The following is a 16,100-nucleotide window of genomic DNA, read 5'->3' as shown; positions in this document are numbered from 1 at the left end:
CTACCATTCACTCAATGTACAGGTGGTATGTGATGCGACGATGAGGATAATGCATGTGGTACCCAAATTCCCTGGTTCCAGTCACGATTCCTCTATCCTGAGGAACTCTTCAGTCTTCCATGCGTTCGAAGAGGGACATTTTGAACCTGGTTGGCTGCTGGGTGAGTACATATTTACATGTTCTAACACAAAACACATGTTGATTTAGGAATGTTGGCATTGTACAATTTGATCACTAATGTCAGCTTATGTGTGCTCCATTCATTATAGGTGACTCAGGATACGGAATTAGGCCGTGGCTCTTGACTCCGGTGCTAAACCCTCAAACTGAAGCAGAGGACAGGTACAATGCAGCCCATATATCTACAAGATCTGTTATAGAGAGGACATTTGGCCTACTCAAGACCAGGTTTAGGTGTCTGGACAGAACTGGTGGGGCTCTTCTATACAAGCCTCAAAAAGTGTCTGATATTATCCTTGCCTGTTGCATTTTGCACAATGTTGCACTCAGGCACAATGTACAGTCAGACCTAGCTGAGGCTTTGGTAGACGAGCATCCCACCCATGTAGCTGCTGAAAATGAACAAACAGCCAGTGGTGGCCAGACACGACAGAATCTCATCAATTCATTTTTTTCTTGTAAGTACAAACTCATATGTTCCTAGTACTACTTTTATAGTTTAATTATGTTATATTAACAATAATGTTTCTTTATATAACCTTCTGTTAGGACACAGATGAATATGGGTTGCACACCTTTCTTTTCTCTGCTGTGTGCACAAAGGGATGTGGCACCGGTATGTTATTGTTGCACAGGTTATATAATCCCTCTTCAATTGTACTTTAGTTGTGTGTATGTGAATACAACTTGGGTAACAAAGCAATAATATTTTAGCATTGTGTTATTCCTTATGCTAAGACAAAACACATATTATGCCCATAATCATTCATGCTTCTAGTATGCTTACATACAATGTTATTGGTGCAGTGTAACATGTACATCCAGATGATGTGTACACCAGGCTGATTTACATTTTGAATGTCATGAAATATACATGGTGTTGTACATTTAACACCAAATACACACTTTGCTGTGTTGTTTACGGTACTGAAGATGGCATGTCAATGTTTGCAATTTATATATTGTTCCTTTGCATTATAGGTATATCTCCAGTATGACTGATCATGGTATGTATATTTGCTGACATCTCTCATAAGATGTGGCTACCTCAATCTTCCTATAATTATTGGAACTAAAAACCCAACATATTGGTTTAAACACAAATGTTACATATATGTACTTTCTGTATCATGTATATGCATTTAGCTACTCTTGAGCTTTCATGTGCATTGTATTACAAAATGATTACTCACATTTCATCACATTTTATGTATGTTTCCTTATAATTTCCATTAATGTAATATAGAGGTGGTTGGAGAAAAGGGGATAACTGTACTTATTTGTTTACTTACGGGAGCACATTCATCACTAGCATAGACACACTTTTTAAGACAACTGTTTGTGTCTCTATCAATTGGTGTAGGATCCATGTATAACACCGACAAATGATAACACCAGCTTTATTATGGTAGCTTATATCATCATATTGACTATACTATGTATTTCTAAACGATTAATAAACACAGTAAACTATACTTAGTTAGGTTAATGAAATATACACAGAAACGTACTTCATAACATGATGGTGATGTCATATTCAGAACATCATGCATTGGAGGGGACCATAACATCTGGCCAGTAACATTATTTGCTACAGTCCCAAACCATTTTATCTACATACCCATGTAACAAGAGATTTTAAAAATAAATGGCTACTTGGTTGTAAGTGTCCTTTACATTGGGAGAAGGAGTGGCTCACTGAGTAAAGACACACACTGGAACTGATAGTTTGAAGCAGGGGAGTCTGGTTCAATTCCCGGTGTGGGCTCCTTGTGACCTTGGCCAAGTCACTTTATCTCCCTGTGCCTCATGCGGCAAAAAAACATTTGTACGTTCCACGGGCCAGGGACCTCAGGCTGAAACATGTGTCTGTAAATCGCTGCGTACAACTAGCAGCCCTATACATGAACATGCTCATATTATTATTATTATTGTTACATAGTTTCGACAGTCATACGTTCCATTACATATTAGAATACACAAATGTGTTAGCAGAGTGGGAATGGTTGTTATATATAAAACACACCATGTCATAAAATGTTAGTAGTCATTAAAGAACACTCAATAAAAATTCATGAGGCACTCTTTTGCAACATCATTATGTTAATTAAGTGCTTATGCAATATAGGCATAAGGGTATCACATTTTTAATTGTTTGTTAATAAGCGCTGCAAGCAATATAAAATTAGTTCCATATGTAGTATAGTAGTCGGTGGCTCCTCCTCACAATCATCTCATATAAAGGTAGACTCTTCTGAAATCATACATTGATCCGATTGTATCTTCCCCGACATCTCTGAAATACAGCAAACACATGATGGTCAAAGATGGCACCTTACTAGATATGCATCCGTGACAACGCGTTACGCAGCTCTATATGATTGTGTAGATACACACGTCAGTCACTTATATGTTAGAAGTAAAACTGTTCATCAGTATGTAATGTTTCTTTAAATTTGTAGCAGGCATAACTATGTATAAGAAGTGAACGTTGCCTGTATACTGAAAGATGTGCGCGCACATCTTTGTGTGCGCACGCACTTCACGCTTGGCTCCACTAACTGTTAGCGCATGCGCAAAACAAAGCGTACGTTGTGCGTTCAATACATGTTGAAAATACCAGTAAACATAACATCTTTATTTCAAATACAATGAAGACGAAACTACATTCGTTCTAAACGAGTACATCTGTATTCTTTTTAAACAGACGTGTTTGAACAGAAAGCACGGCCGATAACACAATGCGCAAATGCAATACGTGTGACGTCATGTTAAGCCAGCGTGAAACGCACGCTAACACTCCTCCCACTCAATTAACATTCGGCTAACGCCCAGGGTACGCCTACAAACACTGAGCCGCACGCATCACACACTGCAGTTACCGTTACTATAACAAAACATGACAGCCAATAGGCTTTGAGGCGCGCACGTCGCTTGGGGGCGGGACTTACATCACTAATCCTTTTTAAGGACGCCTTGGCCCATGACAAGGGTCCCACGTCATACGTGGTGGACCCGGTTTTCAATGTTGTAGATGTTGCATGATAACAAAACAGGTATGTGTTAGAGTAATGGTAAAATGTTGCTAATATGTTTAAAGGGATAGGAAAGTACGTATATTTATTCCGTCAGCAATGTGTACTACTCTTTCAGGTCCTACTATATTGTATTAGGAAACAATTTGTTTGTGATCGCTACATGTTATGCAGTCTGCAATGTTACGCTGTATCCACGCATTGAAAGTGAAAATGGTGGTTAAAAAAAAAAAAAAAATTTAAACGCAGAGTCAACGCATAACGATTGTTATATTTACCATTCTTCTAGAATTAACTCTTCGCCTGGCTGCAACTGGTCGCTCCAGAAATGCAAGCCATTTTCATCCACGCTTAACCCAACCGCTGAATCCAGTATGGCACATATCTCCTCCAGGATGCGCTCATAGGAATCGCCACTGCTTTCTTCAAATAATTGGTCGGGAGGTAGGTTCATTTCTTCCGGTTCCCATTCCAATGCAATTTCAGCTGAAAGGCTTGGTACATAATCATAGTACTTTTGTTCTTGTACAATGTGGGTTTCAGGAATGGAGGCTGCAGATATTGCAGCACGTATCGATTCAAACGGATCAGTAGTAGCGGATACATTGCTATTGCCATTAGGAATAAATATGCCTTTCACGACAATATAAGTGCCGTCTTTCAGGATAAATTGTTTTTCCGGGGCAATCTTCCAGAAACCATAGGTGTGTTGTAGCTTATCCTGGTCACGTTCAAAAAAGTCATTACTTGATAAAGTGAATCTTATTGAGGAATTAAAATTCCGTGCATGCTTACGGTCTTGGTAATAAGGATATTTTGCTCGAATGAAATCATCGATTTGGCGTGTGCTTGCTTTCTGTCCGCGACTGTTCAAGATGGCTTCACAGATCATGTACTTATACCCTAAAAGGGGATTAATATTGTTAACGAATTCATCAGCCATGTCTGAGTAGCACAAAAGCTGTGTGCAGGTCTGTGTTATTTGCTCATCAAAATGAATGTGCTGAATGGCTAACAAACTCCTGTTTTTCCTTGTCAAGGTCAACAAAAGTAACTACTTTGACTCCTTATTTCAAACGCCAATTGGATTTGGTTGTCTAATTGGGTTAACAGTTGTGGTTCGTGATATGGGACTGTGGGAGAAACATTTCTCCTTCTTTTATCTCGTTTGTGAAAAACATCCCTAGACTGTGAATGCGTTCACATAGTGTTTTTTTGAAAACTAACAAAGGCCAGTGTGTGAAAATATTTCTTAGCCAGGCATATCAGTAAAAACACACCTGCAAAAAGAAATGTTTTTTCCCCGCTTACATTTCTGTGTGTATGTGAAAGTCTGGTTAACTCCCTGTCTGCATGAGTTTAAATACGTGTGTATATATATATATATATATATATATATATATATATATATATATATATATATATATATATATATATATATAAATATATCTCTTATAAAAATATATATATATTTATATATAATAATTTTTTTTTTTTTATATTGCAGGAGTACACACAACATTGATGGCATTAAGTATACCTTGTATGAAACCTATTTAAATGGTGAGAAACATGATTGAATTAAGTAATAAACATTTGTTTAAGCACAATACTGTTAGAGTCTCATACTTAGGATATTTCTCAAACATTAGGCCTGTATTATTAAAATAGTGTGCTTTCACAAGGAAGCATGAAGTGTATTAGTTTGTGTATACCAGTTTATATAGTACTATATATATATATATATATATATATATATATATATATATATATATATATATATATATACACACACATATATACATATATATATATATATATACACATATATATATATATATACACATATATACATATATATACACATATATACATATATATATATACACATATATACATATATATATATACACATATATACATATATATATATATATATATATATACACACACTCACACTCACACTCACTCAGTGTGTGTGTGTGTGTGTGTGTGTGTGTATATATATTATTATACATTCTGAGATGTTATAGAAACGAACACACAACTGATTAAAGGACAAAATTACAATGGCCAAGCAAGGCAAAGGTAAGTAATAATTTACACATAATCCTGCTGTACACGTACAAGAAAGATGTTTGCACTTACTTAGGTGTTTTAATAATTGCATGTGACTAATATGCATATGCAATTCTTACATCAATTAACACACCCAAATGCAATGTTTTGCTGCAAAGTCAATGGCAGCTTCTCTAAACTTAGCAACTGGCTCCTGGTGGACCATTACTGAACAGACGATTACAACATAAATATTTATAACACAATTAATTATGAGTGTTAACATTTCCAAACCTTCACGTGTACAAGAACATAGTTGAAAGTTTGGAAACAACACAGTCTTCAGCATACATACAATAGTAATTAGATAATCTGAAGTCAACAAAACAAGGCCAAACACATATTTTCTGAATTATAACATTTATTTTTTTTGTTCCTTTTGCGAGCGAGTAACAGGCCTGCTTGTTGTCTCTTGAATTTTCCTTTTTCTTTTGCCACCAACTTTAGGCACAACAGAGCCACTTTGAGTGGCCTCTGGCACTTCACGGGCAGGGCTTGTGGCCAGTGACTCACCTACAGGGCTTGTGGGCAGTGATTCACCTACAGGGCTTTTGGGCAGCGACTCACCTACAGGGCTTTTGGGTAGTGACTGTTCACGGACAGGGCTTGTGCCCAGTGACACATGTGAGCAAGTTGGTAGACACTGCACAAGTGATGGTTGGTCTGTTTCATGTGTGTCTTTTGTTGTTTTTGACCAAAAACTGGTCAGTAGTAACTGCTTGTATTTTGTTTTTGTGGGCTCCTTTGTAGGTGTCAGCTGCTGATTTTGTACAGATGGCAGTGGTAGTATGTCGTCAGGAACCTGCACAGCAATGTCTGCTACTTGACCGGTAACATTTGGGCCTGGTGAATGAATATCAGATGAATGTGGTGAAAACTGACCTGCATGAACAGATCCTGGCTGGGAGGTGTTGAATTGTGGTACATTAGTCATTCTCCAGTAATTAGCTTGTGTTTGCTGAACAACTAATGCTTCGAATGAGGTGTTGATTTTTTGCAACTGTTTAGGCACTTCAATGAAGACTCTGTGGAGATGTGCCAATTGTGATACTGTTTCTTCCTGCAGTCCAATCATCCTTTCCAGCACTGTCATCATGTCTGAATGGCGACGATTTTCTGCGTCCACTATTTTTCCCTCTGAAGCTACAATTGCATCGTATGTGGAAGTTGATGGACGATTTGGCGGTACAACAGTTTCTATTGGCACCTCTTCATGGTCACATGATTGTATTTCAGTCTCTTCTGTGGCGTCATCCTCATCATACTCATCATCCTCATCACCATGATGTTCTAAAAAGAAATGTACACATTATTAAATGGCATGTTAATGTATGCTGTGTTACTATGTAATTGTACTGTGTCCTAAGTAACACCTAACATGTTAGCATACGTTTTATAACCTCATTAAAAACTACCTTGACTTACGAATAATGTTTGGACTCAGTATGAAATATGAATGAATGAAAAGTTGCTCTAAACTCAGAAGTCCTACATGATAATTAACATCACTAACACAATACATGTTGCCTTACACTTCATTTTCACTGACACTAAGTAATCCTATTTAAAGAAGATGTGCAAAACAAATAATGCACATGACAACATAACATATAGAAGAGCACATATTATATGGCCAGCAAATGATACACTCACCTTCTAGTAGTGTTGAGCTGGCTGACCCAGGTGAAGACACTTGTTCCATCTCAGGTGACACATGTCCTCCAGGGGCAACTATATATAACAATAACATAAGTTTTACATTTACATGTGTAAATATTGAACAAACACTTATTGTATGTTCTGTATTTATGATTAACTAACAACATCAGTTCCTTAACCGAAAATGTGTGTGTGAAAGTGAACATAAATAGTTGTAATAACAATGTACATGCCTGTGTACTTAGAAGTTTTGAGTTCCCTAACATACAACATACTATGTTTCTGCAGTAATGCGTGAGGATAAATAGATTAAATGAGTACATAAAAATCATATGTTGTGTAGTGATATCAGTATCATAATGTACATAACCATTGTGAATGGTCATCTCATGATAGTTATCATGAAGGTGGTCATATTGCAAAAAGTGTTATTTTTGGTAGAGGATATGTGTGGTACATTAATCGAAGATGTGGCACACCTGAATGTGGCTGTGACTCAACAAGACAACACATGCAGTGTGTGATAATGTGTCTTTCATAGTAGTTCAACTATAGATATGAGTGAACTAATGTGTGACGTACGCTTTGATAAGTAATGAGTTGTTGGGGCATTTAGTAGCTAGAGTTAAGCTTTCCAATGAGTGTGATTAACTTCAGTTGTGCTATTCAGGTTGTAAGAAAGGTATTCCCTTCCCCAAAAAGCCTAATCAGCCACACCTTTCAATGACTTGAAACAGGTGCAAATGGTGTGAACTAAGTTGACCGTGAAATGAGGCTGTAATTAGTGTGTGTGCTGAACCCCACCCCCTCTGTTGAAGTGTATGCTGTGATGAGATATTAATTGCAGCTGCTTTAACACAATGGTAGATGAGCTAAGTAGTCATCTGCAGTGTTTAAGTTATGAAAACAATGACATAACATATGATACGTGTGCCTCATTATGCTGTCTGTATATGACATAAAGCAAAAATGGACCTTTTCTTAAGCAACTATAGATGTGTTAGTGCCAGTGATGTTTGTAGGCCGTTACATGCAATTTCTTTGATGCATGCTTAAAATAGGCAGTAATGTCATGTTTGTCGGAGTAAAATCAATAAAATACACAATAATATGATACATATTTCTGTTCTGTACCTGTAGCTACTAATAATTTCTCATGAACATGTGTTACACGTGTACTACCCTGTTGTTCCCCATCTTCGCCCACCATCAATTGCTTCCACTGCAGCTATGCATTTTGGGAATTCACATGTAAATGAGCACGCAATGGCACGTGCTATATTAGTTACTGCTTTTAGTAGGACTACTACATATATGTCTATTTTGAGATATATATATACAGAATCAGACATATACATATATAGATGCAGGTATGCTTATATTGTGAAGACAGTATAAAAAGCAGTGTAACTATGCAAAATAACTGTAAGCAACGACACGCCTAGTACAGTAATATTTATCACCTGCTGGAAATTGTGACGGATAAATTCCAATGTCACGGTCACCAGCCAAGCCTTCCACGACGACGGTAAGTAATTTTGGCCGAAGCAGCTCCTCCAATGGAGTCAATATGAGACGTTGTGGTGTGGGCCCACCTCCAGTGCCAGTAGCATGCACGCGTTGGTCTTGTATTTTCTTTTTCAATTTGGACCTAATATCATCAAATCTTTTCCGACAATGATACTTGTCCCTGACACGATTCCCACAGGCATTGACACCAATGACTATTGTGTCCCACATTTCTTTTTTGCTTGCTGCACTTGTCCGCCCTTGAAAAACATATAAAAGATATGAGGTAAATGAATAATAATATAAGCACCAGTTTCCTACACTGCTAGCTGTTCCAAGTGATAGCAAACATGCTGTTTTATGTGTAATATGTGCAGCACATGAGCATTCACTACTAAACCTATACATGTAAGCAAGCTTGCATTCATATTGTATGCAGTTATGGCAAATTGACCGCCTGTGTTTATTTGTCCTTGTAAGGCATGATAAAAAGCTGTGTTTCCACACTAATGAACATAGAAAGATATTGTGTACCCATATTTGCATATGAACAAAACTCAGATGACCTAGGATCACATGTATTTGAATAATAAATGTAAAGTTACACTTACCTACTAAATGTCCATATATACTGTCATAGTGCTCCAGAATGCCAGTGACAAGAGCCCTATTTTCCTGGTCATTGAAGCGAGGATTACGTGGCTTCTCCACACGTTTTTTCCGAGCAGGTTTAGGGTCAGAGCTTGGCTGGTGCTGACTGGACTCTCCTTCTTCCAATGGAAGAGCCTCCAAAAGCTGGCCACCAGCAAGCACGCCACCACCATCCACCCCATCAGCAACTGCGCCACCAGCAGCACTCCCAGCACCAGCACTCCCACTCCTAGCACCAGCACTCCCACTCCTAGCACCAGCACTCACACTCCTAGCACCAGCACTCACACTCCTAGCACCAGCACTCACACTCCTAGCACCAGCACTCCCACTCCCAGCAACAGCACTCCCACTCCCAGCAACAGCACTCCCACTCCCAGCAACAGCACTCCCACTCCCAGCAACAGCACTCCCATTCCCAGCAACAGCACTCCCATTCCCAGCAACAGCACTCCCATTCCCAGCAACAGCACTCCCACTCCCAGCAACACCACTCGGTGCACCAGCAACATCACTCCCCTGAACAGTACGTTCACTCCGACGCGTACTCCCACGAGTAGCACTCCCACTCCCACCAGCATCACTCTTCCCACGCTTTGCGGGCATACTTCCAGCACTCACAAAAAACAGACAAGAAATGTACAGGCAATCACACGACCCACTTCCACATATAAAACAAGACAAAGATGTAAACAAAACAACAATGGACAAAGCTCACCCAATACACAACAAGTCTCTCAGTCAATATGCAAATGTTCAATCGTCCAGCTCTGTGCGTCTCTCTCTCTCTCTCACTCCCAACAACACAGAGAATGATTAGCAGTACACGTTGCCTTTAAATATGGCGCGCAATCAAAAACATGCTTGTTTCGCCTGATTCAGCAAGATTTGTGATTGTGCAACCTAACAGCACCCCGCCACGCACGCCGATACACCTGTGTGTGATCGGCTCATCATCGTGAGAGTGGGCGGATTTGTTTTCTGGTTGATTTTGAATGTATTCGGCACTTACTGCATACGGAGAGGGAAAAACGCCAATAACATGACTAATCGATAAGCTTGCCGATTTCACATAATCGTCGCTTACTGCATGAGGCCCTTAGTTTCATAAATTGCCTCACAAAACCATACATACATACATACATACATACATACAGTGGCGACACGTTTTATTCTTCGTTGGCTAGTTCCGCAAGCCGGGAGATTTCCCGGCTTGCTAGCCAAATCCCTTCGGCGTGCCGCGCGTCACTGATGCGCGGTCACGCTTCATCGGTTGCCTGCGCCCCATGCACGCGTGCCCAGGGCTCCCCGAGGGAGCCCTGGTGTCCCGCGATGTGGGGGACGGCGGTGGGGGGTTCCGGGGGACCCGGCGGACCCGGAGAGGGGGAAGCCCCGATCGGAGGACCGCTCCTCCGAGGCTTCGGCGCGCGCACGGGACACCCCGGCGCGCGCCCAGTTACTGTCGCGGCCGAGACCAGGCAAAGGTAAGAATAAACTCGGCCGCGACAGTACATACATACATACATTGTATATACAATTACATGTGAATAATGTAGGATCTCTCGATTGCAAACTCACAATAGAAGTAGAAGCACTGTATGCTAGGTGATAATGGTAAAAGGCAGGGTTGTAGACATGTCTAAGACATGTGAATGTGCTCACACGTGATATTCTTTACACGCAAGCAATCACGTACTGTACGTACATAATAAATATATATAGGAAAAGATTGGGAAACAGTATTAGTGTCTAGACCTTTGGGTTTTTGCATAATCTGTTGTGTATTCATAGGAAGAAAGAGTCAGGATCAGCGTGTAAACTATAAAGTAAAATTGCAGTTTTTGGTGCCCTGAGATCTCTTTTTGGACCGGAAGGTTGTTTGGCCTGGTGGAGAATAGATAAGTGGCATGTGTCTCTGTCTCACACTGAGCTGCTTATGGGGGGACAGGAACCTGGTCTCTGTAGCTTCAGAGAGAACATTGATCTTTCTGGTTCTTACACATGATGAATGGGTTATCACACAGCTATGTGACATGTGCATACATACCTGTTATGACCTAGCGCATCACCTGTGTGATACAGAACCTTAGAGAAAATGTTAGTTGCTTATCAGTAAAAGGTAAAAATCATATCTCTATATTTAATAGTATCCTGTGATGTTATTGGTAGGATTATCCATAATGAAAATCTATTAAAAGAGTATAATCTAAAATGTGGATTTAATTTTCAGTTAATCAGTGTATAATGTGTTTTTCTCATTTTAATTTTTTAATGTAATCTGAAACCAATTGTATATAAAAAGGTGTCAAACACACAAATACCCAGTAAGCTCATTTAAGCCCCAAAAGTTACCACAAAAAAAAAATATATATATATATATATATATATATATATATATATATATGTATATAAATGTCAAAAAGGAGTGCTACTGAGCATGGCAATATATACTACAAACAAACACAGAGCCCAGTGCTACAATCAATGGCAAAAATACACAGTGAAATACCTATATATCTCTTGAATTAAAGGGTCATTTAATTTTACACTTTGGACAAAGCATTGTAAGCCTGCGAGCCCCTTCAAGGCATGACCATAATTCACAGGTCCTAACACTGATTAAAATTCTTAATAAAACATACAGGACACCTACAAGCTCATATTGAACCCCCAAAATAACCACAACATATATATAAGCGTATAAGTGTCACAGAGGAGTGCTACTGAGCATGGCAATATATATTTAAAACCAGAGACAGAACATAAAATACAGACAGAGCTCAGTGCACATCCAGTGAAAACTTATACACGGAACAGTGCCTAAATATATATGTATATATATATATATATATATATAGATATCTTTTGAATAAAATGGTCTTTTAGTTTAACTCTTTGGCCAAAGTGTTGTAAGCCCCTGAGCCCCTACACGGCAGACCACATCTCAAGGGTACCTAACACTAATATAAATTCTTAATAACCTGTGCATTACCAGGAAGAATGATTTATAATAAATCTGTCAACATTAGTTGCATAGTTCTAAGTCTGATTGAAGCTCTTATTAACCTGCACATTACCAGGAAAAGCACTCTGTATTAGATTTGTCACAACCATGCTGCAAGCAAGCAAGTTCCCCTGAAAGTGGGAGATACAGTGGAGTGAGCTTTTAACCATTTGAAAGTGGAAGGGAGTGAGCTTCAAACTAGGTAGGAGGAGCCACCCTCCAATCAGCTAAGACTATCTGAACAAGAATTGTAAAACATACACGACACCTACAAGCTCATATTGAACCCCCAAAATAACCACAACATATATATAAGTGTATAAGTGTCACAGAGGAGTGCTACTGAGCATGGCGATATATATTTAAAACCAGAGACAAAACATAAAACACAGACAGAGCTCAGTGCACATCCAGTGAAAACTTATACACGGTACAGTGCCTAACTATATATGTGTAGATATCTTTTGAATAAAATGGTCTTTTAGTTTAACTCTTTGGCCAAAGTGTTGTAAGCCCTTGAGCCCCTACACGGCAGACCACATCTCAAGGGTACCTAACACAAATATAAATTCTTAATAATCTGTGCATTACCAGGAAGAATGATTTATAATAAATCTGTCAATTATCAGTGGGAGGCCTCTGAAGTTGGTGCCTAAGGATCTATGTTGCTGTCTGACCATCTATATGCTGGGCATGATTTATGTTAGTCATCATTAGGTTATATACAGCAAGGATACATCCTGTACTAATAGATTATAGTATACACAATAATGCTTCATGAGGTATTTGGATTTAGTTGGTTTGGTTCAGCATACTATTTTCATGGTATTACAGCCATAGATATTGATACTTTACATAGTGTACCTGGTGTCATATCCTTGTATAGATAAAATACATAGCTTTCCCTTATGTGTTCATTTAATATAAATGCCATTCTCTTAGAGATCAAGGCTATAGGGGTTGTGCATTTGAGGAGGGCTAGGATCGGCTTCAGTCCGGTCCCGTTTTGTGCGCATCCACACATGTGACTGTGTGCATGAGTTTTTTAGCACTGGAATAAGAATCGCATCTAAAAGGAACAGTGGATTAAGTGAGAGCAGATCGGGTAAGGAAGATTAGCTGGCTCTATATGCAGTACGGCAATGTCCTCCACAGGTCTTTTGGGGTAAATTGAAGTTGAATAGCCAGCACTTGTTTCGATCCAGCCCTATGATAGTGCGCATGTGAATGGGCTTAATAGATACAGCCCTGTTGTTCCTTTAGCTATCTAACTCATATCACACAGTTTTGATGTCCTGTTTGCCCCTCACACACATTTATTGCACATAGGGCTGAGCATTGTGTGTTCCTCCTCTATTTTAGAATGTTAAGTTACAAGTGTGGTTTTGGGTTTGCATGCAAGGTTTTTTTTTTGTCCAATATGAGCCACCGTAGGAACCTGGGTGGGGAACGTTTGGTGCCAAAATGCTGATTGACAGCCCTATAAATGTTCACATTGTATGTCAGATTATGTGGGGGAGCTTGAGAAAGGACCGTAAGGTCCGAAACATTGCTTCTTTTTTCTGTGATTACCCCCTGATGCCTGTGTTACTTCATTAAATTGTATTTTTTGAATTTGTGAGTGCTCCAGATTCTTTGATATTGGGTATATATGTCAAGTATGCACTGGACAGAGTCAACACACTGGATGAGAAATCCCTGGGAAGCAGTTATCAAAAGGTGGAACAAAAGGCCAGATTCAATGTGATCAGTACATTTAGTACGGCTTCCACACAAATTCAACGCAGTGTGAAGCGGAACTGGCACATCCTTGCACAAGATGACAAGATAGGACAACATTTTGTAGTACAAACTCTTTTTTGCTTCAGGCGGGGACCCTCAATTGGAGACATGATTATTCAATCCGATCCAGTTGATAAATATGCCAAAAACAATACATGGTTCACTCTCAAACCAGGCTCTTACAAATGTAGGGGTTGTACCAACTGTCAATACATGCAGGTTGGATCAACATATTGTCATCCACATAGTGGGGTGAAGATTAAAATACAACAATTCCTTAACTGTGAATCCAAATGTGTAATATACTTGATCAAATGCCCTTGTGGGTTGGTCTATATTGGAAAAACAGTTAGAATGTTAAAGGAACGTATTGCCATTCACAGGTCAACTATACGTAAAGCACTGTCATCAGAATCAAATGACCAGGAGTTCAAATGCCTTCCGGTTGCCAAGCATTTTAGAGATAAAAAAACATTCATTGGCAACCTTCAGATGCATGCCCATTTTGCAAATCCCAGTGCCCAGTCGAGGGGGGGACAGAAATAGACTGTTATTGCAAAGTGAGGCCAGACACATTTTTGAACTTCGGACTATGGCTCCATTTGGCCTTAATGAAGAATTGCATTTGGGATGCTTTTTGTAATGATTACATTTTATTGCAGATAGATTCCTTCTGATTTTGGATACTTTATGTTCACTTTTTATTCACGTGGTTTTTTGTTTATATACGCACTTATATTGTTTGGTGGCATGTTTAATGGGCTTTTTTAATCAATATAATATGTTGATTAGTCTTTGCGTTATACATGAGAGCACAGAAGGGACGTATAGAGTGTGTAAGTTAATTTTATGTAATTAATGAAACGTGTTGTGCTATAGGTGTATATATATTTATTATAGACTTACATGCGTTTCTACTATGCACTATGTCTAAAGTGCGTATTATCAATTTATATATAATCTTGTGCTATATGCAATTAGTTATTTAATGTAAATAATATCCATGTTTTTGCTTATTTTATATAGGTGAATCCATGGCAACATTATTACTCATTAATGCCTATTATTATAATATAAGGTGTGTTTAAGTATACTTCTGCTGTGTGACTTGTAGCCCTTTAGTTCCATATAAATGCTTTTTTGCATAAATGTGTTCTTAAACAGTAGATGGTGTAATATATTGTGAGCCAATATGGGACTTCGTCCACAGGGTTTTACATTGTGCTGTGCACATGTGCAGTACATATTGGGCAGCAGTGTATCACATTTGTGATTACACTGGCCCTTTAAGGTGCACACGAACAGCTATAGTTGAATTGGGGTGCCAGGATGGCTGTGCTAACCCCATAGATGTTTGCATAGATATAGCAACATGGTTTTGGGTTGTTAGATAGCTTTTGACCCGTTTATTCATCATTCTAGAGGTTTTCCTATTATACAACATAGCGCTCGTGTTGTGCATGCGCAGTAGACCCTGATAGGATCGTATGAGCCTTGTGGGCACCCATAGTACACCAGCACTGGTTTTTACTTTCTGAACAAGATGGTGGTGCGTTCCAGCATAGGGCTGCGGTCCACAGCAGCTAGTAATACAAGAATTTGTCGTTTTTTTTGCTTTTAAACACAGGTCAGCATGATTATTTATCACTTTGGTGTAATTGATGTGGGTATATAAGGGTATACACTAGCATTCACACACTGCACATCCCTGAGGAAGGTCACTGTACGATGACCGAAACGTTGGATGCAGTGCCTATGTATTTGTCTTGAATACATTTACTTTGGATTTCCCTGACTGTGTGCTGTCTCGTTTTTCCTGGATCCCCATCTGGTAAAAAAAATTCTGTGTGTATATATATATATATATATATATATATATATATATATATATATATATATATATAAAAAGAATATATATATATATGTATATGTATATAAATGTCAAAAAGGAGTGCCACTGGCATATAAAATGGTGTCAAGGAAAGGTAAATGACAATTAATGTATTCTATCTCAGTAGATATATTCATTGTTGAACTCCCCCCTAAAACTGAAATATTGCTCCTTTGGAAGGAACAATCCAAGCGAGTGATTTTCTTTGCAATTTTTAAAATTTTTTTATTTACATATGATTGAAGAAGGGGGTCTCTGGAGCTGATCCCT

The 16,100-nt window shown here is 38.8% G+C and overlaps 1 protein-coding gene and 1 non-coding gene across 2 annotated transcripts; one reads left to right on the top strand and one right to left on the bottom strand.

The window, feature by feature from the left end:
• Positions 1 to 5,695: 5,695 nt before the first annotated feature.
• Positions 5,696 to 7,631, bottom strand: LOC142494704 (uncharacterized). Its single transcript, XM_075599138.1, has 2 exons — positions 6,988 to 7,631; positions 5,696 to 6,624 (listed from the first exon to the last, which is right to left on the bottom strand). Exons 1-2 carry the CDS (start codon positions 7,082 to 7,084, stop codon positions 5,696 to 5,698), a joined length of 1,026 nt encoding a protein of 341 aa, XP_075455253.1. The 5' UTR covers positions 7,085 to 7,631.
• Positions 7,632 to 11,135: 3,504 nt separating this feature from the next.
• On the top strand, positions 11,136 to 11,232 carry LOC142496365 (small nucleolar RNA U13). The gene has a single exon (XR_012801964.1). It is a non-coding gene; the product is annotated as a small nucleolar RNA U13 (small nucleolar RNA).
• The last annotated feature ends 4,868 nt before the right edge of the window (positions 11,233 to 16,100 follow it).

Source organism: Ascaphus truei, chromosome 5, assembly GCF_040206685.1.
Source record: "Ascaphus truei isolate aAscTru1 chromosome 5, aAscTru1.hap1, whole genome shotgun sequence".
Classification (NCBI taxonomy): domain Eukaryota; kingdom Metazoa; phylum Chordata; class Amphibia; order Anura; family Ascaphidae; genus Ascaphus; species Ascaphus truei.
Note: the sequence above shows the minus strand (reverse complement) of the source record. Positions and strands in the feature narration are given on the sequence as shown.

Excerpts from the sequence above, each read along its gene's own strand:
- LOC142494704 (XM_075599138.1), bottom strand. The coding sequence starts at position 7,084 with ATGTTATTGTTATATATAGTTGCCCCTGGAGGACATGTGTCACCTGAG. Across the intron at positions 6,625-6,987 it reads CAGCTCAACACTACTAGAAG|AACATCATGGTGATGAGGAT; the intron begins GTGAGTGTATCA and ends ATTTCTTTTTAG.